This window comes from Mirounga angustirostris, unplaced genomic scaffold (genome assembly GCF_029215605.1).
Source record: "Mirounga angustirostris isolate CCGP_5_RB_7025 unplaced genomic scaffold, mMirAng1.0.hap1 SCAF_4, whole genome shotgun sequence".
Taxonomy (NCBI): domain Eukaryota; kingdom Metazoa; phylum Chordata; class Mammalia; order Carnivora; family Phocidae; genus Mirounga; species Mirounga angustirostris.
Genome location: NW_026991712.1, coordinates 160,049,297 through 160,077,287, shown reverse-complemented (window position 1 = coordinate 160,077,287; position 27,991 = coordinate 160,049,297). Strand labels below are relative to the sequence as shown.

Genomic DNA, 27,991 nt, shown 5'->3' with positions numbered 1-27,991 from the left:
GAGTTGTATACACCTATTTCTGCATATTGGGAGGCACATGTGGGTTCAGCTGTTATCAGCCTGATCCATCCATTCCCTATTAGCTGTTCACCGAATAGTAGTTAGCTGTTCACCTAACTACTGATCATCGTTGCTAGTTCATTAGAAGTTGCAGAATGGTGCTACTCTAAGTTCTTTCATTCCATCTTCATTATTTAGCTGGAGTACTTCTGTAAAGAAGAACTTCATCTCATCAATTACCCTGAGAGGTATCTCCTATAGGAAAGGGGAGATCCAAAGATCAATGCTCCCATCTTCCCCTCTGTTTACCAGTTTTCAGCATAATTAATTAGTTCCCTAATATTCTCCAAAAATGACAAATGAAAGCTACTTTCTTCTTTCTTTTTCCTTAGTATCACTTATGACTTATGGGTTTTGGGTTTTTTTTTTTAAAGATTTTATTTATTTATTTATTTGACAGAGAGAGAGACACAGTGAGAGAGGGAACACAAGCAGGGGGAGTGGGAGAGGGAGAAGCAGGCCTCCTGCCGAGCAGGGAGCCCGATGCGGGGCTCAATCCCAGGACCCTGGGATCATGGCCTGAGCTGAAGGCAGACACTTAACGACTGCGCCACCCAGGTGCCCTATGACTTATGGTTTTTGTTTGGTTTTTGTTTTTGGTTTTATTGCTGTTTTTATTCTGTTTGCTTTTCAATGTTTATTTTAATTTTTTTATTGTTATGTTAATCACCACAATTACATCATTAGTTTTTTTGGTTTGTTTTTAAAGATTTATTTATTTATTTATTTATTTGAGAGAGAGAATGAGACAGAGAGCATGAGAGAGGGGAGGGTCAGAGGAGAAGCAGACTCCCCACTGAGCACAGAGCCCGATGTGGGACTCGATCCCGGGACTCCAGGATCATGACCTGAGCTGAAGGCAGCCGCTTAACCGACTGAGCCACCCAGGCGCCCCTACATCATTAGTTTTTGATGTAGTGTTCCATGATTCATAGTTTGTGCATAACACCCAGTGCTCCATGCAGAACGTGCCCTCTTTAATACCCATCACCAGGCTTACCCATCCTCCCACCCGCCTCCCCTCTGACTTATGGGTTTTTAACAGACTTAAATGTGTTGCAATAAAATACAACTATCATTCTTCCTAATATTCAAATAACTTCATCTTTGACCAAAGGGAGCTTCCTAAAGTTGACTCTGAGTCCTTTGGCATGACTCCCATAGTCCTTTTTGATAATCTCTTTTATTTCTTGTGATGAGATGTTCCAGACTCTTTTTGTGTATTTCCTGTCCAAGACTTGAGATCAGCAATTTCTCCAAGGAACTCTCATTCTGACCACAATCTGAATGCTACTGGGTTGGTCAGTTTTTCTGTGGACAGAGCTAGCCAACGTGTGTATTTTTCTCTTTTAAAAAATCATGAATTTATACTGATATATCTCATTCAAACTTAAATTACAGAGTTTTTTTTAAGTTTCTTTGTTTATGTTTTAATAATCTTTACACCTCATGTGGGGCTCGAACTTAAGGTCCTGAGATCAAGAGTCACATGCTCTTCCATATGAACCAGCTAGGTGCCCCAAAATTATAGAGTTTTATTTAACTTATTTGACTTTATATCTCTTTTCCTCATGCTGAAAATCTTGATTCTAACAACAGTAACATATTACTTACTCCCTTTTCCCTACACACACATATCCATAGACGTCTGTACAAGCACATGTATATATTACATGTAATGTATTTGAACCAAAACGATCTCGGTGTTATTAACAGCATGATTACTGAGAAGGTTGTGATTTCTTTGCAGTTTTCTTTGTCCTTTGGGTATATCTCCTAAGGATGTACAAATAATTATATTTTAAAGTCATTTGAAAAATTTTCTGTTTTGTGAAGCCATTAATTCAAGACACAATTAGATTCATTTGTTTTTATTTGCCTCCGCATTTTTAGGGATTGCTTTCTTGCCTTTCAGTTTTATTTCACATTATATAGACCATCTATGTTGTTCCAAAGGGACATTTTAAAAGTGAACATGAGGTATATTCAGAGAGTCTAGTTTCCGTACCTGTCCTCTCCATCCTATTTCTTCCCTTTCCGTATTAGTTTCCTAACCATTTTAAAACACCTTTTTGGTTGCCACTGTTTTGTTTATTTTAGGAAAATACATTCTTTTTTTAAAATGACTTTATTGAGGTATAATTTACATACCATAAAACTGACCCATATTCATTATACAATTCAATGATTTTTACGAGTTATACAACTATCACCATAATCCAATGTTAGAACATTTTCATCCTACCAGTAAGACCCTTCCTGCCCGCTTACCACCATCCTCCATTCTCCTCCCCAGCCTCAGGCAACCACTAATCTATTTTCGGCCTCTATAGATTTGCCTGTTCTGGACATTTCACATAAATGGGATCATGGAATATGTGCCCTTTTGTGTCTGGCCTCTTTCACTTAGCATTAAATTTTTGAGGTTCATCTCTGTTATAGCATGTATCAGTATTTTATTCCTTTTTATTGCTGAGTACTCTTCTGTGGTATAGTTACATCATATATTTTGTTTATTCAGCAGTTGATGGACATTTGGGTTGTTTTCACTTTTTGGCTGTTACAAATAATGTTGATACACATATTTGAGTACCAGTCTTTGTGTGGATATGTTTTTTTCCCCCCTTGGATATATACCTTGGAAGAGAATGGCTGGGTTGTATGGTAAGTTTATGTATAACTTTTTAGGAAACTGCCAAACCATCTTCCAGAGTGGTTAAACCATTTTACATTCCCATCAGCAATCTGTGACGACTCTTATTCTCCATATACTCATCAAAATTTATTGTCTGTCCTTTTGATGATAGCCATCACAGTAGGTGTGAAATGGTGTCTTCTTGTGGTTTTAGTTTACAGGAATATGTATTCTTTAACTGAATTCCACAAACATTTACTGAGGACCAGCTATGAGCAAGGTCTTAATTAGAGTCTGTGGGAGATACAAAGTAAACTAGACACAGACTCAGTCCAGGTTCAACTGAATAATTCAGGGAAATGAGAAGAGGTGCACCATAAAATGATGGAGATTTAAAGAATCAGGGAGGTGTGAGGCTGGGAGATGGAGCACAGTGTGTACTCAGTAATTAGCAGTTATTGGTAGCAACTTGTTATAATTATTAACGGACCTTATAATTTCCATAACTTTTGACTTAGCCCACTGTTCTCTGCCCTGTTACCAGTTTCACTAGAAGATAAAATACTTTTGGTTTCATCTGTCTTCTGCACGCATATTGGCTACCTGCTTTTCTCTATTCGCTATTTCAGCATAGCTGAACAACTGTTTTGTCATCTTGTAGAGGGAAGCTCTGCTGCCAGAGTATCTTCTCAAATGCAACTGACTACGAATTCCTTTTCTTTGCTGTTCTTGATGGCTTATATTAGCCAAGTGTTTAGGAGCATGGGGAAGGGTTCCCTACTTGCAGAGCTTTTGACTGGCTGATAAAGAGTTACATGGAGCCTCCACTATCCTCGTCTTTTTTTTTTTTTTTTTAAGGTTTTATTTATTTATTTGACAGAAACACAGCGAGAAAGGGAACACAAGCAGGGGCAGAGGGAGAGGGAAAGCAGGCTTCCTGCAGAGCAGGGAGCCCGATGCAGGGCTCGAGCCCAGGACTCTGGGATCATGACCGGAGCCAAAGGCAGACGCTTAATGACTGAGCCACCCAGGCGCCCCTCCACTATCCTTGTCTTGCTTCAGAGAGAGTATGACGTGTCTCTTGCTAGTCATGTATTATTGCGGTTTTCTAGTCTTTTATTATTGAGTATCTGTTAACTGTTCTCACCAAGGACACATGCTATATAAAGCCAAAGAGAAATGTAGAGTAGAGCTATTAAATGTTAGGGGATCAGTAAAACAGTCATTATAAATCTCTGTTATTGGTGCTAATGAAACATTTCCGATACAGCCAACTTTCTTGCTCCCTCTGATCCCCCGGGTAAGTACTGTCCCGAAGTTGATATAGATCATTTCCATATATGCTTCTGTACCTTTATGACAGATGAGTATTGAGAAACAATATGTGCTGTTTTTATAGTTGACACAGATCCTCTCTTCTGTATACCCTTTCTTTTTTAAATTAAACTTTGTTTTTGAGGTTTATTGTGTTGATAAAAGAGGACCTGATTTGTTCACTGTAACTGATTTGTGTGGACTACAGTGTGCATGGAGCCCCTGCAGCTGTGTGATACAGCTGTTATTTGTAGTCTGTTACTTACCAGTATGAAGAAGGCATTCGTTGCTACAGTGAACATCTGTGTACATGTGTCCTTACGCAAACGGGAAGGTGGGGTTTTGTTGTTGTTGTTTGTTTTCTGTTTTTTTGTTTTTCTGGAAGTGGGTTGTTTGGATAGATACCTGGGCTGGAATTGCTGGGTTATACACTTATCTTTTGCCAAATTACTCTCAGAAGCAGCTTGTGACGCATGGTGTTGTGTTGGATAACACCTACTACTGTTTGAATGTTTGTTTATGTGTTGTCTGGATCTCTGCAGTAGGATGCCAGCTTAACAATGGGTTTTGTCTCTTTTGTTCTCTTCTTGGCCTGGCTTAGAACAGGTACTTAATAAATATTTGTTAAGTGAATGGATATTTTATGTATTTCATCTTCTCAAAGCTGTGGGATAGGTAAACCAGATAAATAGACTGTGATGGCCATTTTCCAGTGCTGGTTGTTAGATGAGCAACCGAAACTGTCCAGCTGACATTTTTGGATTACACTTGCAGATCCTAATAATAGGATTTCTTGTCTCTTGATTTTGTCCAAACCTGTTTTAATGTTAGGATTTACAGTTTTTCTAAAAGTTAAGTTCTTCAAAGTCAGAATCTGACAAAATTAGCTTTCCAACTCTCAAATGTTTATTAAGTACCAGGATACATCTAGCACTCCGAAATTAAAAAAAAAAAATTCAAGGAGTTAAGGCGAAAAGTGGTTTTAGCTGGTAGATGTGAGGTTTACATTTTTGTGTACTTTATGGCACTTGGTACTTGGCATATGGATGAGGCACCATTGATGTTTGTGGAATGAGAATAAGCTCATTCACTCTGGCTTTCTCCACGGGAGAGCTGTGGGCAATAAACAGTTAATTAGAAAAAGCCAAAGCAGAAGACCTGCAGAATGTCTGTGCCCTAGTCACCCCTAGTCGGCTGCTTTTCCAGAAGGCAGCAGGCCGTGTGTTCAGAGCTCAGGCGAGATGAGAAAAAGGTCCAGGGGGAGGTCTTGGTGATCAGAGTTACTTAGTGAAATAGTGGAAGCAGAGCCCCTGTGAAGTAAAACAAGCCCCTGGGGTACCTGGCTCACTCAGACTGTGGAGCATGTGACTCTTGATCTCGGGGTTGTAAGTTCGAGCCCCACGTTAGGTGTGGAGATTGCTTAAAAAAATAAAATAAAATCTTAAAAAAAAAGAAAAGAAAAACAAGCACCCAAACTTTGGACCTTAGAATGTATCTACTTTCCTTAGAGCCTAGCCAAGAAAGAGAGTCTATTAGGACCCTAGTGGTGGTGAGTAGAGTGTCTCCTATCTTATGGCTTAAGTAACAAATGGGAAGCAAAGGGATTTACTATAGACCAGGCACTGAGCCCAACACTATCTTTATAGGGGTTATCTCATCAGCCCTCGCTCACCCCCTTACACGGGTGGTAGTATCCACATTTTACAGGTAGTTAGTTACTTAGCTACCAAGTTCCTAGAGCTGGGAATTTGAACCTAGGCCTACTTTACTGAAAGCTCTGCTCCTTCCCAAGGCCAGTTTTCCCTTGGAGCAGAAGGAAGTGAAGGCCTGACTTGTCCAACATATGCAAGAAGTTGGAAAAAGAAAAGGCTCCTAGAAATAAATATGCTAGGTTCTCTCAGGCCTCTCAGCAGCCATCGGACTAAGCAGCTGTCTCCCTTGCCCTGGAGTTGATCAGTTTCAGGAATTTGGTTTGCTTGGATTTCATGAATTTTATTCAAGCTTGGGCCTTGGGGTGTGCATCTGGAAAGTTTCATTATTCCAGTTCTCTTTGTTGGAGGAATGAAGGCCTGGTGCCTGCCTAGAGAATTATATTGTAATGTCAGGGTTTTTTGCTGATTAAATGATTTCCTGTAGTCTGATTGAGTTTCTCTCCCATGCTAGTCTCCTTGTCTGGTTTCTTGCTGTGGTTTATGATCACCATAAGATGGTGCTGCCACTTCGCACTCAGCTGTAGGGAAAGGCTTGGGGAGAAACACCTACTGCATGGAGGCAGACAAGTGCAGGGTCTCAGGAGCAGTCATGTAGGAGCTGTTGCTTTAGGGTGTCTTATTGCTTTCCTTCTGTGGTGGGCATTTTTCAGGACTCCAGGAGAGGTTGGGTCTGTGTGGTCTGGATCCTTTTGGTATAGAATAAATGGTGGCAGTAGGGAAGAAACACATACAATGGCTTTCCACGCCGTCCAGAGCCCCTTGGGTTGTGCTGTTGTCTCATCTGTCAGACACTGTACTAAAAATTGGGGTGGGCGAATCCCATTGACATAACAGGGTGATTTTTGAATCCAACTTTTAAGACTTTAATTCAGACTTCCTGCCCTTCTGCAACTTGAGTAAAAACCATCTGGGCCTCATTTTAGCAACTTCCTCTCTTACTTCCAATAGCCCAGTGTTATCTGTTTGAGCTCTTGGCCCATGTGAGTCTAGTTGACAATTCAGAACAGTGGGTATCTTCCTGTTTTACTTAATTGAGGACAGACTCATTCCTGCTGCAGTTAGAATGTAGTATAACATGGGGCTTTGCCACTTACTAGCTGTGTAGCCCCAAGCAAGTTAATCAACTTTCTTAAACCTCCGTTTCTTTACCTGTAAAATAGTAATTTTGACCTCATATGGTTGCCGACAGAATGAAATGAGGTGATGCATGCATAGCTTAGCACAGTGCTTGGCACATAACAAATGCTGAAAAGAATGTTAGCCGGCGGCATCAGTAATTACTGTTGAACATTTGTGCCAACTATTGTTCACAGAGGTGGAGCATCTCTGTTTAATTGGAAGCCGTATCCTTTTTTACAGAGCTTCCTCACACGATACTCAAAACCGTTTCCGAGGGTCTCCTCTGTGTCGTTGGCTAACAGAATTAACAGATCTCTCTGCTCTCTCTATCTCTCTTCTGTCTTTCTCTCTTAGGGGGAAGGCAAGGAGGAGGGAAACATGCTATAGGAGGTTAGATCTTTAAAGCCTGTTGTCTTAACTGTGAGGAGTAAGCTCCGGTCTCTCTTCAGGTTTAATTTGTTTAAAATAATTTTATTATTTCTGACCTGAAAAATTTGAACATATATGTACATTGCTTGATATTTTCTTTTGGACATCCTGGCACAACAATTTGAAATCTCTTCCCTTTCAGAGTCTTGGGGCAGCGATAATGGCAGCATTCCCTGGCCTGGTTCTTCTTGGCCCTTCCCTGCCCGGCTGGTAGCAGCAGGCTGGTTTGCTTTCCCCTCTTCCTCCTCCTCCTTCCTTCACGTTACCTTCTTCCATGGCCTCTCTCCTTTCCCCTCCCTTTTCCCTTTACTCTTACATCCCACCCCCTCCTCCTCACCCTCCGTAGGTTTTCCCCTCCCCTGGTTTCTAGCTCCTTTTTGCTTTCTGTTTGTGTTTCTGAGGGCAGTGCTCCAATTACCTCATATTTGGAGAGAGGAAGCTGCAGCCAATCCGGTTTCTGTCTGCTTTTAGGTCAAGTGATTTCTGAACTGCAGTGAGATGCTTTGAATTTGTCTTGTTGCAGCTCTGAGCCTGTAAGATGGCTGTCTGAATCGGCAGCGGCTGGGAGAGACAGAGAGGCGGGGAGGGAGGGAGAAAGAATTGGAGGGATTGCCGGCATAGTGCATGTTTTTAAATGTGCATCGAATCCGATGAAGCCAACGTTGGGATTTCTCTGGGATACCAGGACTGGCTTAGCTGCGTTTTTGATGAGATTAGGAAAGGAAGGCGATGGGAAATTCACTGGGCTGTGTTAAGGAGCCGAAAGAATCACTAGCTATTCCTGAGAAGGCTCCCATATCTCCTAAGAAAAGGGTTCGGTTCAAAAGGAAGTGGAGGGGGAAGAAAACCCCTACTCCAGAGGTGTCTCATGAGGAAGAACGCTTGGAAGGAACCAGAGTCATTGAAGAGACGGAAACCCAACCGAAGTTAACAGTGAGTCTCCAAAAGGAGGAAGGAGCAGGAGGGGTAGAGCATCCCCGCCCAGACATTTCACTGCCTCGGAACTCGGCCCCCAGCTCAGGGGTGGGCGACCAGGGGATGATCGTGCAGGTGAAGGAGAGATTCCAAGGGGAGATCCAGACTGCTCACCTTTTGTTAGAGAATGAGTCATCGGTTGCCAGAGGGGTCTGGGATTCCCTGGAAGAGGGGATGACTGTCATCGCTCACCTGCTAGATAACCCAGCGGAAAGGAACTGTGAGAAGTCAGTGAGCCAGCTGGTGGAATTTCCGAGGCCAGCATCGTGCAGCAGCAGGGCTGTGCTGCTGGCTTTGCAAGGGGAGACTGCAGGGGGGAAAGGAGGGGCTCCGCTTGGACTTCGGAGCAGCACTTTCCCCAGGACAGACCACCCTGCCATTGCAGGGGCTCAAGACCACCTTTCAGAGGGCTGGCGTGTGGGGGCAGGAACCACGGCTCTTGGCAGTGCCCCTCACACAGGTTCCTGGATTGCAGAGCCTTCTGTTCCTTCACCCCCGCTGGACCCGTCGAGAGGCCACAGACGCACAGAAGCCCCCAACATGGGTCGAGTGCCCCCCCCGGGTCTAAGACTGCCTACTTCTCAGAGTGATTTATCCATCAGCGGCAGGACTGCGAGCATTTTGCCCTCCTCCTCTGGCTATGGCAGTGACGGGCCACATTTACATGGGGTCCAACCTAGAGACACAGAACCTGAAAAGAGCTCCACATCCTTCTCGGAAGAGGATGGCACCCTTTCTTTGGAGGCAAGTCACACCCCATTGTGGGGTGTGGAGGAGGCGGGTGGGCTACGTTCACGTTTGGATTTCTGGCCCTCAAACTTGTTAAAGTGGAGTGTGCTAAACAGTGAGGATCTTGGTGCTTCTTCTCAAGCTTATCTGTGCTGCGTACCGAGAGTTAATGACTGGGTTTGGCAAACGGAGTCTATTTCAGGTCTGCCCCTTGATGCTTGAACCCAAGTCTTTTGTTGTCTCTGGGGAATCCCTGATTCCGGGTAACCACGCAGCATAATTGCTCAAGCTATCTGGTGGAGTTATCTTTCAACGTGCAGTGCTAGGTAGCACTTAACTTTCTCAGGCAGGTCTGTTTATCAGCTTCTCTGCTGCAGGGAGTTGTGGTGTAGTAGAAAGGACGAGGGGAGGCCTGGCTGCATCTCCTAAGTGAGGGTGGAAGGCGTGGAGGGTGTTGAAGGGGTTCGGGGTGAGACAGTTCTCACCAACGTGATTGTTCTTCCCTAGAGAGTGATGTTCTTATGAGCTGATATAATCCTACTCCTGCGGGAACACTGCTAATGACAACACCCCTCCAATATTCGCACAGGTGGAGAGGGCTGATCCTCCTTTGGTTCCTAACTCAAGCATCAGAGGAGAGGCACACAGAATTATCTGGAGATTAATCCAGAGAGGGGGGTTAGGTAGTTTGAAGGTTCAAGGCTAGAAAAAGTTTGTGTTCTGATTGGACTTGTTTATGACTTTAACAAGTTTTTGTTTGTGTGGTATATATTGAGGCATAGGTGGCCGTGGTGAATGTGGTGGGTGCTGTGAATGCTTTTTAGGTCTAGGAGCAGGTAGCCATTCAAGAGATCTGGACACTGAGGGAGGAAGAGGACCCAGCCCAGGGTCTGGCATGTAAGTGTGTAATTGTGTGGGTGACTGAAGTTTTATTTATTTTTTTAAGATTTTTATTTATTTATTTGACAGAGAGAGACACAGCGAGAGAGGGAACACAGGCAGGGGGAGTAGGAGAGGGAGAAGCAGGCTTCCCACCGAGCAGGGAACCCAATGCGGGGCTCGATCCCAGGACGCTGGGATCATGACCTGAGCCGAAGGCAGACGCTTAACGACTGAGCCACCCAGGCGCCCCTGACTGAAGTTTTAAATCACCAGTGATTGAAGAACTTTTGTTGGCATGTCAGCTTCTGCAGCAGAAGAAATAAAAACTTTAGGAAATGAGAGCAGCAAAAGGTGGGAGATGAAGTAGGGCATTTTCCTTGCTCTGGCTGTGGCCACCTGCCCTGGTGTTTGCAGAGCAGGGATGTGGCCTATGTATGGTGGTGCCCCGTTACCACCTGACAGCATGAGGCCGAGTAGAGACACAGTCTCTTGTGCTTGATCTGTGCTTAAAACGTCCTCTGTGGGGATGAATTTGCTCCACGGATAGGCTCATGTCAGTGCCCTTTGTTATTGCAGAGTTTAGAAACTCCCAACAGCTAGAGGGACATGTGGCCATTGAAAATACTTATTATATGGTTGGGCAAGAGGCCCCGGTAGGTAGAGAATGTGTGTGGTGGTGGGGTGGGTGGGGGGAGAGAAGTTGGGAAGGAAAGCAGTGGAGGCTGCTGGGGTGGAGTGTATGAGTATTTGAGCTCTTATCTTTGTTTGGAATGGATGCAGAGCAGTTTTGCTGAACTGATTGCTCTTTTGATACCATTGGCATTGAAGTTTGGAGGCACCATAATGTTTTAGGAAACATGCTTATAATTGAGCGTGAGATTGTCAGAAAGTTTGGAGTGTCAAATTTTAAGGAACTCCTAGTGGAAATCAATTCTAGATAATGGACCATAGGTGACCATGGCACTTTTAGTCTGGAATCTCCACACTGAGAAGGGGAGGGCCCGAACAACCCTGTGCAGAGTCTTAAGGAAAAGGTTGGTAGGAGAAACCTTTCGGGCCATGATCTATAGTTCAACAGTATTGATAGCAGTGTGATTCTTTGGCTGTTCAGTATGAGTCAAATTGGTGTGTGGTGTTTTCTGGGCAGCCCCCCCCCCCCCCCACCCTTTCAGAGCAGACACGGACAGACCACTCAGTTATAGCCCAGGCTGAAAAACTCAGTGACTGAGTGTCAGCTCAGATGGCTGATAACATTTTTTTTTTTTAAAGATTTTATTTATTTATTTGACAGAGAGACACAGCGAGAGAGGGAACACAAGGAGGGGGAGTGGGAGAGGGAGAAGCAGGCTTCCCACCGAGCAGGGAGCCTGATGTGGGGCTCGATCCCAGGACCCCGGGATCATGACCTGAGCCGAAGGCAGACGCCTAACGACTGAGCCACCCAGGCGCCCCAGCTGATAACATTTCTGAGGCTCCGTGTCCATCGTGTGAGGCAGGGACCACAGACTGAGCACCCTGTGTCACAGATAAGAAGTAACTTCTCAACATTTAGTCCCTTCAGAATTAAAGTCCTTTAGGCCAAGAGGCCTGAAACCCTCACTGGTTCCGACAGGAACTGTCTTGAGGGAGCTGCTCCCTTACCAGCAGGCTGCTCCCAGGCCTCCAGGACAACAGCCAGGGAGACAGGCCTCCTGTAGCATGCGGGTTGTGACTCGAGGCGGGAGCATGTGACAGGAGTGGGGTTCCGTCTGTGGAGTGTGGGAGCCGTGGGGGGGCACGCGGTCAGAAGGGCAGTGCTGCTCACACTGCAGCACCTCCCTGAAGGCCCGGCAGCCGGCAGTTCCACGGAGTTGATTTTGTGGTTGCTCTTTGGCGCTTGTTTTGCTTTTAATGATGTCAGAGTAGTAACCCTCCTCCGGGAGCAATTCGGGTTCCAGAGTGCTGTCTGTCGTTGGCGGAACTCAGGCCGCATCGTCTCTCCCGTTGATCCGCCCAGGGTGTGTTGTCGGGCTTGGGACCAGGCTGTGGCGCGACAAACTTGGCAGTGGGGTTTTGTTTCTTTTCAGGATAGAGAGAAATGGGAACTGATTCTGATCCTTGCTGAGTGTGGGGTTTAGATAGGAGAAGACAAATGGTCTACCTTCCTGTTCACCTGCGATAGTTGATACTTCCCTTGTCAGGAAGTAGTTAACACCGAGATAGGCTGACAGGGACCAGCTAATAGAAATGGTTTTCAGAATAAGTGGACTGGGATTTGGAGCTGGGTGGGAGTGTCAGGCACAGACCTTCTCTCAGGAGGGCTCCCTCCCCCCAGCTGCCATCAATACCCACAATACCTGGCTTACTGGAACAAGGAAAATTACTGAAAATCCCTTCCCCCTCCCTGGCCTGGCTCCCATGCCAGTCTCCTGTCCACACTGTCGGAGGGTTCTGTCGAGTGAAGAATCTGGCTGTATACCAGTGTCCTTGCCACGAAACCTTAGAGTCCCCACAGTGAATAGTAAGATAACATTGGGGGCTAGGAGTGATGAGAAGGAAATTGGTTGGTATATTATTTTCTGGGCTCAGCCTTTTCAGTTTACAAGTATCCCTTTCCCATTTCTCCTCTTTAATTATAGGGAGTTGTTTTACTAATACTGGCTTTGTATTGCAAGAAGAAAGCAAAATTAATCAGATGATCCTATTAGATGAATGTAGCAGTTAAAGTCAAAGCTAGAGCTTTATTTAAGAAAGGGCTTTTTTCTTTTTCAAAGTATTATTTCTAAAGAATCATCATGAATTTTTAAATATAACATGGTGGTATGGTTATGTTAAAAGGCGTCCTCATGATTTAGGGACACCTGGCTGGCTCAGTCAGTAGAACATGTGACTCCTCATCTCAGGGTTAAGTTCAAGTCTCATGTTGGGTATAGAGATTACTTCAAAATTAAATTAAAAAAAAAAAAGCCTTTCTTATTGGGGTGTCTGGCTGGCTCAGTCGATAAGAGCATGCAACTCTTGATCCTGGGGTTCTAAGTTTGAGCCCCATGATGGGTGTAGAGAGTACTTTAACCAGTCTTCATGTTTCAGAGATGCTTACTGAAGTGTTTATGGAAGAAATGCCATGTGTGTGGGTTTGCTTCATAATAACAGGGGAGGGTGAAGTGGGCGGAGTGCAGATGAAACAAGATTAGCTATGAGTTGAAATGGTTGAAACTGGGTGACAGGTACCTAGGAGGAGTTCATTACGGTATTCAGTTTCTTTTTGCATGTATTTGAAATTTTCCATTTCAAATGGAAAGTTAAGAAAAATAGTGGTAATTATTGTATAATGCATATTCTGAAAAAGGATTAATATTCAGAATCTGTAAAATGTAGTGGAGCCAGATTGGCAGAGTTTGAATTCCAGCTCTGCTACTTACTAGCAGTGGACCTTGGGGCGACTTACTTCTCTGTGATATAATTTCTTCATTTGTAAATTGAGGATAAGAGTGGTATATACCTTGTAGAGTTCTGAGAATTTTATGAATTAGCACAATGAATGCCAGTTATTAGTATTAGTATTTAAAGAATCCCTACCAAATAAGAAAAAGGCAAACACCCTCATAGGAAAATAGGGGAAAACCCAGGAATAAGCAATTCACAAAAAAGGAAACCCAGATGCCTCATACACATGCCTTTCCCACTAGTAATCAAAGATATAAATATCAAAACAAGTTAGCCTTTTAAACCCATCAAAAAATAAGAAGTCTAAAAATCCCAAGTGCAGATGAGGGTGTAGCGTGATGGAAAATCTCTTCGCCCCCTGTGTGTGGAAGTGATATACCAAGTGGAACTGGTATTCGGAGAGCAGTTTACCAATAGTTAGTAGAATTGAAGGATGCCCATATTTTATGACCTAGGATTTCCATTCTAGTCATATTCCCTCAAGAGCTCTCCAAGACTCTGAATTTGAATGCTGAAAGCAGCACCCCTTGACAGTTACCTAACTCGGGTGTTGGTAATAAACACAGCTGCCTTTAGAGCCCTCTAACTAGCCAGGCATTTGTTACGAACGACAGCACCTGCCCTCACCTACTCCTTGGATGGAAGTTTTCAGTCCGATGCCGTCCCTGTCGTGGGATGAGGTCAGCTAGAAACTTCAAGACGTGAGAATCAAGTCTATTTGCTCACTATATCTAGTCCCATTCCCTGAGACTTACATAGACTTACAAAGTCTAAACTCTGGGGCCTCGCCTTCCAACCCTCTATCATCTATCTAACCTTCTCTCCTGTGTCAGTTTTCCCTTTGAACCTACTTATCTTAACAGGTCAACCCCTCACCCTTCTATTCCAGTTTCAACTTATTTCAACTTCCAGTCTTTGTTTACATCCACTTTCTACCTAGAATTCTTTTCTTCTTTCTCTTTGTCTATTCTAAAACATCCTTCAAGGGTAAGTTTAAATCATACTTGTTTAAGTGTGATTTTTTTTTATCACTCTAACCCATACTAATTTTTCATTCTTTTTTTTAAAGATTTTTTTTTTCTTTTTATTTATTTATTTGAGAGAGAGAATGAGATAGAGCATGAAAGGGGGGAGAGTCAGAGGGAGAAGCAGACTCCCTGCTGAGCAGAGAGCCCGATGCGGGACTCGATCCCGGGACTCCAGGATCATGACCTGAGCCGAAGGCAGTCGCTTAACCAACTGAGCCACCCAGGCGTCCCCTAATTTTTCATTCTGCTGAGATCCTCTGCTGGATATTACTAGTTACTCTCTTACGGCTGCTTCTTTGGGGCCTTCAGCATAACTCTTTCATGGGACTTACCACATAAGGTACATGCAAGGTAAGATTTTTTTTCCCTCCAGAAACTAGCCTTCAGAAAAGAGGGATTCTCTTTATATTTGACTTTTTATAAAGTTTTTCTTGTTATTGGGCTCCCAGTGAAATTACAGTCAGTTCATGAAAAAGGATGAATGAATTTGTGTCACCATCTGCTAGTTCAATTGATATCAACTTTCATAGAGATCAACCCACATAACTGGTTAGACAAAAAAACCTAAGAAAGTTTTAGTTATATTGTTTTTGAGAATATAAGTGTCCTAATTTGAAGTGTTGAATGTATTGTATATAGTAAGTCTTAATCACATTAAAAACTTAAAAAAATCATTCACATCACTTACAGAAAACACACAGCAAGTGTTCACATTATGGAAACCATAAATAAATACCAATAGAATGATTGAATGGAGGGAAAAAAACCTAATTCAGTGTAATGCAACTGGATTCCTGTGGCTGGGGATAAAATCTTCAGTGACAACATGGATCCAGAAAAGTGCTATTGTATCTCAGAAATCTTATTAAGAAATGTAGATGATGTTTTCTAAGAATATTCACTCAAAAAGTAGCTTTAGTTTTTTTTTAAGTAGCTTTATTGATGAAAAAGACATTGATGCCAAAGATGCATGTGAAGAGTTTGAATAACATGATTTTATGAAATGTAAAAATAGAAAGTGCATTAATTCAATTTTTTTAAAAAGTTGTTATTTAAGTTCCAGTTATCATACAATGTAATATTAGATTCAGCACTTCCATACAACACCTGGTGCTCATCGCAGTAAGTGGCATTAATTCTAAATTAATGCATTAGATAACCTGCTTAATTTTAAAGGTGTGTATGTGTAAATAAATTTCTAAAAGTTTATATATTCAAGAGGACCACAAAGCTCCTTTCTCCATTCCTCTCTTCCATCCATCTGTTATCATTTGGAAAAATTGGGGAGGGCCTTATATTTGGGATAGTCTTTCTTTAGCCAGATAGGGCAACTATCACCTAAATTCTTTCAAGGCAGTCATGTCTGTTTTTTTTATTTCCCTCTTTTCACCTGGCTAACTTCTGCTTATATCTTGAAACTCAGCATAAATGTCATCTCAGAGAGCTTCCTTGGCAATGCTAGTTTGGGTTACTTGTTCACCTCGGTCACAGCGTTGATCCCTCTGTGTGTCATATTGCTAAATGGCTTGGGCTTGAGGCCCAAGTGATTGTCAAGAAACAACAGAAGGAATAATTGGTGTTTGACTTTTTTTTTTAAGATGGTTTTTTTTTTTTTTTTTTTTTTAAGTAATCTCTACCGCCAACAGGGGGCTCGAACTTGCTCACAACTGATCAAGAGTCAGTGCTCTACCAGCTGAGCCAGCCAGGCACCCCAGTGTTTGACTTTTTTATTTTGAGATACCAAGAACTTAACCACAGCTCCTAGAATAGAGGGGTTGTCAAAGAAATAACAGAATGAATAAATAGTGTTGGACTTTTTTTGTTGTTTTCCATGGTGCCTGGAATAATGTTAGGCACGGATGAGATGTTGTTCAATAAATACTTATTGAATTACTAGGAACACGTTATGTTTTTAAATACACTTTGGAGAAGGAATTAATCAGGGCTTGGAAAGTGTGGGTTGAAAGAGAATTCAGGGCACTACTGGGTGGCTCAGTCATTGGGCGTCTGCCTTCGGCTCAGGTCGTGATCCCAGGGTCCTGGGATCGAGCCCCTCATCAGGCTCACTGCTCAGCAGGAAGCCTGCTTCTCCCTCTCCCACTCCCCCTGCTCGTGTTCCCTCTCTCGCTGTCTTTCTCTGTCAAATAAATAAATAAAATCTAAAAAAAAAAAGAAAGAAAGAATTCAGGTAGACCTGCATAGTCTCTGGGATGGTATTGAAGCTGTCCTCCTCTCCAGATGGCTTCTTTTTAAAAATCCAGATGAGACAGGGCACCTGGATGGTGTGGTCAGTTGGTTGTCTGACTCTTGGTTTCACCTCAGGTCATGATCTCAGAGTTATGAGATCGAGCCCCGTGGCAGGCTCCACACTCGGTGCAGAGTCTGCTGAAGTATCTCTCTGCCCCTCCCCTTGCTTGCTCGTGCTCGCTCACTCTTTCTCTCTAAAATAAATAAATAAATAAATCTTTAAAATAAAATAAAATAAAAATCCAGATGAGGGAGAAAGCTCCCTGACACTGAAGCCGGGTTTCTGCATTTGGGAGATTAAGGTAGAAGCGTCTGCATAGCCCCAAGGACAGCGCTGTGCACATCACATGTGAACGTTCCATGAAGAGATGGGCAAAAGCCCAATTTAATTACTGAGATGGTTGTGATGATAATCCCATTTTTCTCATCCAGTTCACAGTCTAGGAAGGGCCGGAATCCAAACAGGGTATTTTTCCTTTCCCTGAGGGATCCAGACATTTCCCTGTCTTATTATAGCTGTGTGGAAAATCTGAAGTAAGCTGTTCATTGAACTATTTTCGGTGCAATACACAAGATAACTGTGATTGGCAGATAGGATGCCACCAGAGATTGACTGTAGTTGTATTAGACATACGATGCCAACTAATTAAGTGGAAATTTTTTTTGAATAAAGAACCCAAATACTCAGATTTCCTCTTGCTTATTCAAATTCTATCCCTTTTCGCTTCAGCATATCCTCTTCCTGACAGTGTTTTCACCTTAATACGTATGTGAGGCGGCTATTGGCAGTGCTGGGATCTGTCGGTGGTGGGTGGTATCTAGCCACTGACATAAGCATCTCAAAGTGTTAAGGAGAAGTGGAATAGAATTGGTACTGGGGGGGCTATTTTCACCAGAGTCACAGGATGATGGCTTGGGTACCGTGATCCATTGTTGGGCCCTCCGCTTTGCAACTCTGTATGTTGTTTTTTCAGCGTACTTGGAGTTGACTGAGTTTTAAAGGATTGACTCACAGTGGTCATACTTGCTAGAGATTAACTGATGTAAATTAATTAATTTACAATATGAGTTATTAACTGCCAAGTGGTACAGTATTTGAACTGACCACTCAGTGCATTTTGTTGCTTTAGGACAGACTGTTGAGTGAACATGGAATCAGAGCAAAGAGACGGGGGTAGAGAGGATAGATTTGTAGGGTGATCTTACTAATTGGCATCATCCAAGTTTGGCAGCCTGATTTCTCCTGTAGAAATGCACCTGTCAAGGGGACGAGAATCCCGGAATCTACTGGTTAGACCACCGTTTTGCCATCACAGTCTTGGAGGCAACACGTATTGATTTTCCTTTTCTAGACTCCATGCAGGCTACCCATACTCTTTTGTTCCCATAGTCTTTCTTCAGACACTTTAGTAATATTTAGTAGTCTTCAGCTTTCTTGTATACTTAATGGAGTGTTAAAGTTCCTGGCCCTGTGGTTTTCTGAATTTAGAGTATCTTCACCAGATACTTAATCTTATCTACCAGGAGTTGAGTTTGTAAATTGTATTCAGAGACTTGGAAATGCCTTGTTGACTGCCCCCCTTGTACTGACCACCAGAGAGGATACTCCTTTCACAGTGCCACACTGATGGAGACAGCTGAGAGACAGGTGTTCTACTGACATGCCTGTGCCTTCCCTGCCCAAAACACCTGGCCCCAAAATTGTGCTGGGCATGCTGTTTTATTTATTTTTAGAAAAGATTTTATTTGGGGCGCCTGGGTGGCTCAGTCATTAAGCATCTACCTTTGGCGCAGGTCATGATCCCAGGGTCCTGGGATCGAGCCCCGCATCGGGCTCCCTGCACAGAGGGAAGCCTGCTTCTCCCTCTCCCACTCCCCCTGCTTGTGTTCCCTCTCTCGTTGTATCTCTCTCTGTCAAAAAAAGATTTTATTTATTTATTTGACAGAGAGAGAGAGAGGGAGAGCAGAAGCAGGGGGAATGGGAGAGGGAGAAGCAGGCTCCCCACTGAGCAGAGAGCCTGATGTGGGGCTTGATCCCAGGACCCTGGAATAATGACCTGAGCCAAAGGTAGACGCTTAACCAGACTGAGCCACTCAGGCGCCCCAGCATGCTGTTTTATTTTGATAAAAAGGAAATGCACGTTCCTTAGGCACATTACCTACATCACTTTATTTAATCCTTAAAATGACCCTACGAGAAAGTTATTGTTCTATTTCAAATATGGGGAAGATGGGGTGCAAGAACTTAGATAATTTATTTGCCTGTGGTTACGTTCCTGGTAAATACCTCCTCTCAAATGCATGTCTCTCTGATTCAAAGGCTTATTCTTTTATTGATAAAGGTTATTTTGTAGCTTTCATTATAAAAGTAAAATATGTTCATTATTTAAAGTCTGAAGAAAAGTAAAAAGAAAATTATCCATAGTCCCACTCCAGGAGAGACAACCATTGTTGATTTTAGCTCAAACTTGTTTGTTTATACTACACACTGTTTTGAATTTACTAATTAAGTAAGTTTGCTGTCAAAAAAGTAGTGTGTCTCAGAATTCTAGGTGGGCCTTACCCCAAAATACATTTGTTTATTTTTTTAAATATTTGTTTATTGTTTTATTTTTACACTAAGTGATTATTAATTAAACATGTTAAGTGTCCAACATGTGACCAGCACAGCACTAGGTGTACTGGGTGATGTATGGAAGCTCTGTGGTCACTGAGTCTCAGAGTTGGAAGTTATTTCTTCCACAACATCCCCACTTCTGCTTGAACATGCCACGTGGACGAGCTCTCCCTCGTAGGGACTGCTCTTGAATTTTAGATCATTCTGATTATTAAGATGTGGGACTGGCTCCTCAGGAAACCTACAGTCTAGGGGAGATAAAATCAAATGTATGATAAAAGCCAGTAATTGAAGATAACATTTAATGTTAGGTGGGAGTAGGAATTGAATGAAGACCAACATCCATACAAGGAAGAGCAAACAGAACTCTGTTGCACATAGCCTTGTGTTTGGACGAGGTGCTTTACTTATAATTTCATTGGTTATCACAGCAATCCTGAGAAAAGGTAGTAGGTATTATTCCCATTTCACAGATGTTATGGCTGAGGTCCAGCTTACAGTTGGTGAAGTTGAGATTCAAGCCCAGGTCTGCATGGAACCAAAGGCATGCACTTACTTCTCTCCCACACTGCCCTCTCTCTAAAGTAGTTCCTGTGCTAGATTTGGGGGGGTTCGTAAAATAACTGTTTATTTTCTTATAAAAATGCACATGACATAGAAAATTTGCAAAATAGAAACATCACCTCTAATGCTACCACTTAGAGATACCTGTGATGACTAGTTTGGTGTCTTTCTATTTCGCCTTATTTACTCTCACATACGTATATGCGTTTGTCACATACCTTATGTGTACATATGTGTATATCTGTATATATGACTATATACTTAGGTATTCAGTATATCTTTTATACAAAACCACTTTTATATTATTTTGTTTGTGTTCTTTTTCTTTTCATAAAATATGATCATTTTCCAATGTCATTAAGAAATTTTTAAAGCATACCCTTTTAAGTCCTACAGAGAATTCTACCATGTGTATGTGCTCTTACTTTGTAACCAATCAATCCCTTATTAGAGTTGAAGCTCTGTAATTTTTGCTGTAATGTTTATCATATTTTTTAAGATTATTTATTTAGAGAGAGAGAGCACAAGCAGGGGGAGTGGCAGAGGGAGAAGCAGGCTCTCCGCTGAGCAGGGAACCTGATGCAGGGCTTGATCCCAGGATCCCGGGATCATGACCTGAGCCGAAGGCAGTTGCTTAACTGACTAAGCCACCCAGGCGCCCCTGTTTATCATATTTTGATAAGCATTCTTGTATAAACATTTTTTTGCATGTATCTCTGATGGTTTCCTATCAAGTATATGTGTGTTTTAAGACTTTTGTTCAAAACTGCCATCTGGAGGAGTTAGGTCACGTGCACTCTCACCAGTGTGCTGTTTGAGAATCCATGTTAGGTATTCTCTCCAGTACTGATAGTATCATTACAAAAAACCTTCCCTATTTGGTAGGTGAAAAATGACCTCTTTGTCGTTTTAATTTGCATCGCTTTGACTACCAAAGAGAACGAATCTGTGTTGGAGTTGTCATCTGAAGTTCTGCCAGTCTTTGATCTCCTTCTTCCTCTAAGAGCCATATGTATGAAGAAGAGGAGGGTAGAAGGCTTCATCTTATTTATACTAAAGTACTCTGTGTCCTATCTTTTGGCAGATCTCTGACATCTACATTAGTGGAGAGTCAGGGGACATGTCAGCCAAGGAGAAGCTGCTCTTGTGGACCCAGAAGGTGACAGCTGGTTACACAGGAATCAAATGTACCAATTTTTCCTCCTGCTGGAGTGATGGGAAGATGTTCAATGCACTTATTCACCGGTACAGGTAAATGCAGTAGAATTTCCCTATGCCTGCAAGAGCTTCTCATCTTGCTTGTAATAAGTTATAATGCCACTTTTCCTCTCAACCAAGAATCAAGACTCTGGTTCATTTTAGTCATTGAAAAAAGGAATATATATTCAACTCCTACTATTCTAGGCACTGGGTACAAAACAGCAACTGCTCTTGCTTTCATGGAGCTTATTTGTTTGTTAGGCAACAAATAAATACATGGTGTTATATGATGGTAAGCACCATCGTATAAGGGTTGGGGAAGAGAGTGATGGGGTTTGTTGTATTTTGCACAGGGTCGCTGGAGATGGCCTCTCTGATTAGGGTGTTAGAGCAGAGCTGTAAAGGAGCGAGCCATGCAGGCCTTCTAGGGTCAGAATGCTGCACTGGGAGGAAAGAGCAAGTGCAGAGGGGCTGAGGTGGGGGCTTACTTGGAGTGGATAAGGAACAGCAGGTGGCTGGAGTGAGAGGAGTGAGGAAGATAGGAATTTTGATGACAAAAATCAAAATTATTGCACTGTTAGTGATCATAAACATATCCTAGTTTTCACTCTATACCAGTTTATGATACCTTTCCCATGAAATCCAGCCTACCTGCTGTTTGCCTTTAGAATGAGCGAGCACTGGGCTCCTGACATGTAATTGAAAATGGAATTAGTACCTTTCTAAACCTCTTGCTTTCTCTCTAATGCAGTCAGCATATTCTGGCTCCAGGTACTTCTAAGAGGTTTACTTTGTGTGAACTCATATGTGATGTGTAGATGGTGGCCTTTCATGTGCCTTGGTGGACTTTTACAGACCTGATCTGGTGGATATGGAGAGGGTACAAATCCAAAGTAACCGTGAGAACTTGGAGCAGGCTTTCGAAGTGGCAGAAAGACTGGGGGTCACCCGCTTACTGGACGCCGAAGGTGAGACCTGGCCGGAGTTGAGTATGTTCGCCTTATATTTCTTGTCCTTCTCCTGGCAGCTTTGTCTATTCTGACTAAGAAACTTCTTACCGTTTCTCTCTCAGACGTGGATGTGCCATCTCCAGATGAAAAGTCTGTGATCACTTACGTGTCTTCAATTTATGATGCCTTCCCTAAAGTCCCTGAGGGTGGAGAAGGAATCAGTGCTACGGTACAAGAACGCTTCCCCAAAATGCCTTCTGACTTCCATATGTTTGGGTGGAATGTACTGATTAGACCTTATTCTCAAGCACTCACTCTAGGCAGAGCACGTTTATACAGAGCAAACTGAATCCACATCCTCTTTATATGTGGCCATTGTCTTTGGTCCCTGGGAATGAATCTAGATGCTGCTAATTTTGTAGCATCCAGCATAGACTATCTAGTGTCAGGAAATTGAATCCCCTTTTGAGAGCCCCTCAGGGGCTCTGAAACTGGGACTCGAAGCATTAGGCTGAGCAGCCGTGTAGGCAATTAGAGGAAAGGGATTTTATGTGGTTTGGGGTGCCCTAAGCTACTGTCCCCTGTGCTTGTTTTGTGTACCGCTAATCAGAGCGTGTGTGATATCTACCTTTTGGCCATAGGAAGTAGACTCCAGGTGGCAAGAATACCAAAGCCGAGTGGACTCCCTCATTCCCTGGATCAAACAGCATACAATACTGATGTCAGATAAATCTTTTCCCCAGAACCCTGTAGAACTAAAGGTAAAGTCATGGACTTAAGTTGTTTTTTGTAAGTTCATTCCTGGGATTAAGGCTCAGAGCTTGTTGCTGCTGGCTCCTGGGTGAGGTGGGATAAAAGGCGGGTCAGGTTGCTTACACCCATCCATTCATTTACCAACTATTAATTTTGTAGGCACTTTATAACCAATATATACACTTCAAAGAAACAGAAATTCTGGCCAAGGAGAGAGAAAAAGGAAGAATTGAGGAATTATATAAATTATTAGAGGTAAGGGAGCTTATCCTTTGCTGATTCTTGGGGTGTGCTAGTTTGCCTTATTGTTACTTCCTTGCTGGATTGCCTGTGTCCTCTTCCCAACCTGCATTAATAGCAGTGTCCTCCAGGTTACAGACAAGCCTCACTTTTAGGCTGGTCTTGAAATTTTGTGGTAAAGGTGCAGTATCAACCATCTGTATTTCTTAGAGGCTTTTGAAGAGTGGCATACATTTATTCAGAAATGTCGAGTTTTGTGAATGAGTTTTCTGTTTTTCAGAAGGAAGCTAATTCTTTGCTATGATGGAAGGGAAAGAGACTTCCATCCACATTTTGATTCCTAGAGAATTTGAAACCATAGATTTGGGCATTGGGCCTTTCTGGAAGGGGGATTATTGAGAGGACAGGAGGATTTACGGAAAACATAGAAGGAATAGAAAGATTTAGAACAGGTAGTAGTCCCTGTATTTTGGAAGTGGTTTCTCTGCTCTCACCTCAAGTTGAGGTACTGCTAAGTATTCAGTTGTTTCCTCTTATTGGGCACGGGAGAAACTGCCAGTGGCGGGGTGAAGAAGCAAGAAGTGAGGTAGCAAGAACGCATAAAACTGGGCCTGAGGGCATGGCTGTGTTTTTGGACTAAATGAGTGTCTCTGGGATTTTTTAGGTGTGGATTGAATTCGGCCGAATTAAACTGCCTCAAGGTTACCACCCGAATGACGTGGAGGAAGAGTGGGGAAAGCTCATCATTGAGATGCTGGAGCGAGAGAAGTCGCTTCGCCCAGCTGTGGAGAGGTGGGCCCAGGGCCTGAAGGCAACCTGATGTAACCTACCCACTTGGAGCCTGGCATATGACTATGGTTTTTATCTTATTATAGGCTGGAATTGCTGCTACAGATTGCAAACAAAATCCAGAATGGTGCTTTGAACTGTGAAGAGAAGCTGACACTAGCTAAGAATACACTGCAGGCTGTGAGTGTGTGTTGTCTCTCCCCTCATGTCACGTGTTCTCCCCTTCTCACCCTGTGCTCTAATGGTCCAGATTAATGGTTGAGAAGTCCAGCCATGTCTCTTCCTTACTCTTGGATGTGCAGTGACCCCCTTGGCTCCCTCGGTCCAGGTGGCTGGGGGCACTGGCGTTCTCCCATGCCCATTACTCCCTTTCTGTCTTAGGACGCTGCTCACCTGGAATCGGGACAGCCGGTACAGTGTGAATCAGATGTCATCATGTACATTCAGGAATGTGAAGGTCTCATTAGGCAGCTGCAGGTGGACCTCCAGATCCTACGAGATGAGAATTACTACCAGCTAGAAGAGCTGGCTTTTAGGTAAGGAACATGAGACTCTGACAGAGGGCTTGCTTACTGCTGAGGGTCACAGATCAAGAGTCAGTCTCTGAATCTTGTAACTTGGATGGGAGGTCAGTGTCTCAGTGGAGATACCACAGGTATTTGGGGCAGGAAAATTCTCATGGTGGAGAACAATTTCCCCTCACTGCAGGCCCCATCCACTAAGTACCTGTAGGATTCCCTCATCATTGTGGCATCTTATAACACCCACACATATTTCAGAGTGACCTGCCGGGATACAGTACCACATCTGGGTTAGAACTGCTGGTGATCGAATGCATCATTTTATAGAGAAGAAAACCAAGCCCCATAGAGGGGATGAGGAGCATCTAAGTCACATAGTTTGTACAGAGCCAAGACTAAGACACATCTTTTGACCCCTAATCCATTGTTCATTCTGTCATACCATCCAAGAGTTATATAAACAGATACTGGTTTGCCTCCCTCCAATTAACATTGTAATTTGGTATTTGCCTCAACAACTCTGAACGATGAAGATGTTAATACCACCTTGTGTTCATATAACACTTCTTTTTCAAAACACTTTTCCTGATATGATCTCATTTTTATTTTTATCTCATCCTTGTCAAATGGATAAGGAGTACTTTATCTTAAAAAGTGCATTACAGGGGCGCCTGGCTGGCTCAGTCAGTGGAACATGTGACTCTTGATCTCAGGGTTGTGAGTTCAAGCTGCACATTGGGAGTGGAGCGTTACTTAAAAAAAAGTGAGTTACAGATTTAAGTCTTTTTTCTCTTCTTGCATTTCAGGGTTATGCGCCTGCAGGATGAGCTGGTCACCTTGCGTCTAGAGTGTACAAACTTGTATCGGAAGGGCCATTTCACTTCACTTGAATTGGCTCCACCCTCTACTTTAACCACTACTCATCTGAAAGCAGAACCCGTGACCAAGGGAACATACTCTTCCTCTACCTCCTGGTTCCGAAAGCCCATGACTCGGGCTGAACTTGTGTCTATCTCCTCCTCTGAGGATGAAGGCAATCTTCGATTTGTGTATGAACTACTGTCTTGGGTAGAAGAAATGCAGGTGGGTGTATGTTTCAAATGCTTATGCAGTGCATTCAGGTTTACTGGATCCAGCAGCTTGTCTAAGGGGGCCAGGTTGCTATATGCCCCTTGTGTAAACTCTCTTAACTATTAATGCTGCCAGGGACTCAAGCCCCCTTCTCGAATGTTAAATGGGTGGGGTCAGCTCAAATCCTCAAAAATCCCACACTGAATAGCATAGGCTTTTCTGATTTGAAGCCCTTTGGGAGTCCGTTCCCTTTAGCTAACTGCTCAAAGTGGAGCTCTTGGGAGAAATTGCAGTCTGTAGATCTCAGTCACCTTTTCGGAAATTTCCTCATTGGCAGAGGAGCTTATTCTCCACTCTTTGTTGTTGGTCTTACCTCTTGAGTTTAAGCAAGTCCCCCTGTGTTTCACAATTCTTAGGGGCACTATTTACATGTATTCTAGGATAGTGGGTCAAGTTTGATACTGTCCTTTTTATCCTTCTAATCCTTTTATTTTCTTTATTTTTAAGATTTTATTTATTTGAGAGAGAGCGAGCGAGCACAAGCAGGGGGAGGGGCAGAGGGAGAGGGAGAAGCAGACTCCCACTGAGCAGGGAGCCCGATGCGGGGCTCAGTCCCAGGACCCCGGGTTCACGGCCTGAGCTGAAGGTGAACACTTAACTGACTGAGCCACCCAGGTGCCCCTTCCTTTTGTTTTCTGTTAAATTCTTCCCATGCCCTGAAGGTGGATTCCCCATGTACCAATAAATAAAAACATCCGAAGATAAGCTATTTGAAAATTACTTGCCATTGGTCAATAGTTGATGCCATGAATAAAGTTTAACATTTTCAGATATTTCTTTCTTATATCCATTCTCATTGTGAAATGAAGAGCCTCCATAAAGGAAAAGGCCTAAACTATAAAGTTAATCTTCAGCCTGTGGAAACACTTTTCTGGTTGGTAAATTCAGGAATGTATCCCATAATGAGGCAACAGAAGGCTGCCCCTGCTATAGTAGTTGGTGTGGTCTAGTCTCCAGCTCCTTGGGGGTGACAATGGCATGTTTTCCTGTGAGAGACCATGATGGAGATGTCCTAGGTGTCCTCTTGCCCAGTCTTCAACCCTCAACCCCTTGCCCAACATCAGTTCTGAAAATTTTCTGTGTTTGCCCTATTCAGCCAATTATATACATATTTCTTCTTTTCCAGATGAAACTGGAGCGAGCAGAGTGGGGCAATGACCTGCCTAGTGTGGAGTTGCAGCTGGAAACACAGCAGCACATCCACACCAATGTGGAAGAACTGGGCTCAAGTGTCAAAGAGGCCAGGTTGTATGAGGTTCGTGGCGTTCAGAATCCATTATGGGAAGGTGTGGTGAGGTGGGGCAGGTAATGGAGTAGCTCACCAACGGTGCAGCTATTTCTGAGGAGAAGGGGGCTCTGGGGGCACCTGAGTGGCTCAGTTGGTTCAGCATCTGACTCTTGATCTCAGCTCAGGTCTTGATCTCAGGGTTGTGAGTTCAAGTTCCATGTTGGGCTCTACACTGGGTGTGGAGACTACTTAAAAACCAAACCAAACAAAAAAGACATAGGAGAAGGGGGTTCTGGAAAAGAATGATAACCATGAGCAGCACTTTACAACAAATTCCCTTTCCACATGAAGTGTCTCTTGCTCTTTGAAATACCCTTATGAGCAACGTATTTTTATTAACCCTTTTTTCTATTTTTTTTTAAAGATTTTATTTATTTATTTGACAGAGACACAACGAGAGAGGGAACACAAGCAGGGGGCATGAGAGAGGGAGAAGCAGGCTTCCCGCTGAGCAGGGAGCCCTATGTGGGGCTTGATCCCAGGACCCTGGGATCATGACCTGAGCTGAAGGCAGATGCTTAAGGACTGAGCCACCCAGGTGCCCCTTAACCTTTTTTTCTAAAAAGAATTGAGATACTGAAAGCTAAAGTCAAAATCAGTATGTAGTGGGTGCAGTTTCTAAACTCAGGCCCTCTGCTCCAAAACTTCATGCTCCTTCCACTTCACCTCCTGCCTGCAGGGAGAGCTGGTTTGGAGAAACTACTCACTCAGTCTTTCCCTGCCTCATTCTGTCCTCCCATTTGTAATTTCAACTTTTCCCTTCAAAAAAGCAATCGAGTAGTTTGGGAATCATCAGGCATAGGTTTTGCTAGAAACCTCCCAGAGTTACTGGAAGCACGAGATCTGTCAGCTGTATTCATCCCCACTGAACCATCCCTCACCCAGTGCTGCCCCAGGCTTGGAAACCTGGCCCAGAGATTTGTTATCTCAACTAGCCAGTCCCTATCTGTGTGCAGACATAGTTGAAACCATACTAGACATAGAGTTTACTTACTTTTTCTCTAATATATCTTTATTTCATGCCTTTCTTATCAGGGAAAAATGTCCCAAAATTTCCATACCAGTTATGTTGAAACTCTTGGAAAGCTGGAGACACAGTATTGTAAACTGAAGGTAAGTTTTGGCTCTTTTGTTCTCTTCAGGGACAGTCCAGTTCCTTCCACACAACTGTCTTCGCTAATTCAGAAAGTTTATGGTTCAGCCCTGTTTTGGTTTTCTGTTTATTAGGTTATATCACTTACTTTGCAATTGTTCATATGTATTATAACATTTTCTCAATTTTCTTAGTGGATCAGAAACCATTGCCCCAGAAAGTTTTAATTAAGTAGAACCTGTCCTAGTTTCCGTGTTTCACCCAAGCAGTGACTATATGTGCTTTGAGA

General features: G+C 43.2%; 1 protein-coding gene across 20 annotated transcripts in view; it reads left to right on the top strand.

Annotated features, from left to right (window-relative positions):
• Nucleotides 1–27,991, top strand: part of MACF1 (microtubule actin crosslinking factor 1) — a 339,058-nt gene that overhangs the window by 154,317 nt on the left and 156,750 nt on the right. For 10 of the 20 annotated variants that reach the window (XM_054512972.2, XM_054512971.2, XM_054512970.2 and 7 more), the window contains 11 exons: nt 20,822–20,988; nt 21,793–21,905; nt 22,010–22,116; nt 22,529–22,648; nt 22,800–22,895; nt 23,545–23,672; nt 23,756–23,849; nt 24,051–24,205; nt 24,997–25,273; nt 26,448–26,576; nt 27,645–27,722. In XM_054512972.2, coding sequence (XP_054368947.2) covers nt 20,822–20,988; nt 21,793–21,905; nt 22,010–22,116; nt 22,529–22,648; nt 22,800–22,895; nt 23,545–23,672; nt 23,756–23,849; nt 24,051–24,205; nt 24,997–25,273; nt 26,448–26,576; nt 27,645–27,722 — 1,464 coding nt within the window. Of the gene's footprint in view, nt 1–7,977; nt 8,989–20,821; nt 20,989–21,792; nt 21,906–22,009; nt 22,117–22,528; nt 22,649–22,799; nt 22,896–23,544; nt 23,673–23,755; nt 23,850–24,050; nt 24,206–24,996; nt 25,274–26,447; nt 26,577–27,644; nt 27,723–27,991 lie in introns of those variants that run through there. The other 10 variants (XM_054512969.2, XM_054512965.2, XM_054512961.2 and 7 more) reach the window with 5 other exon arrangements.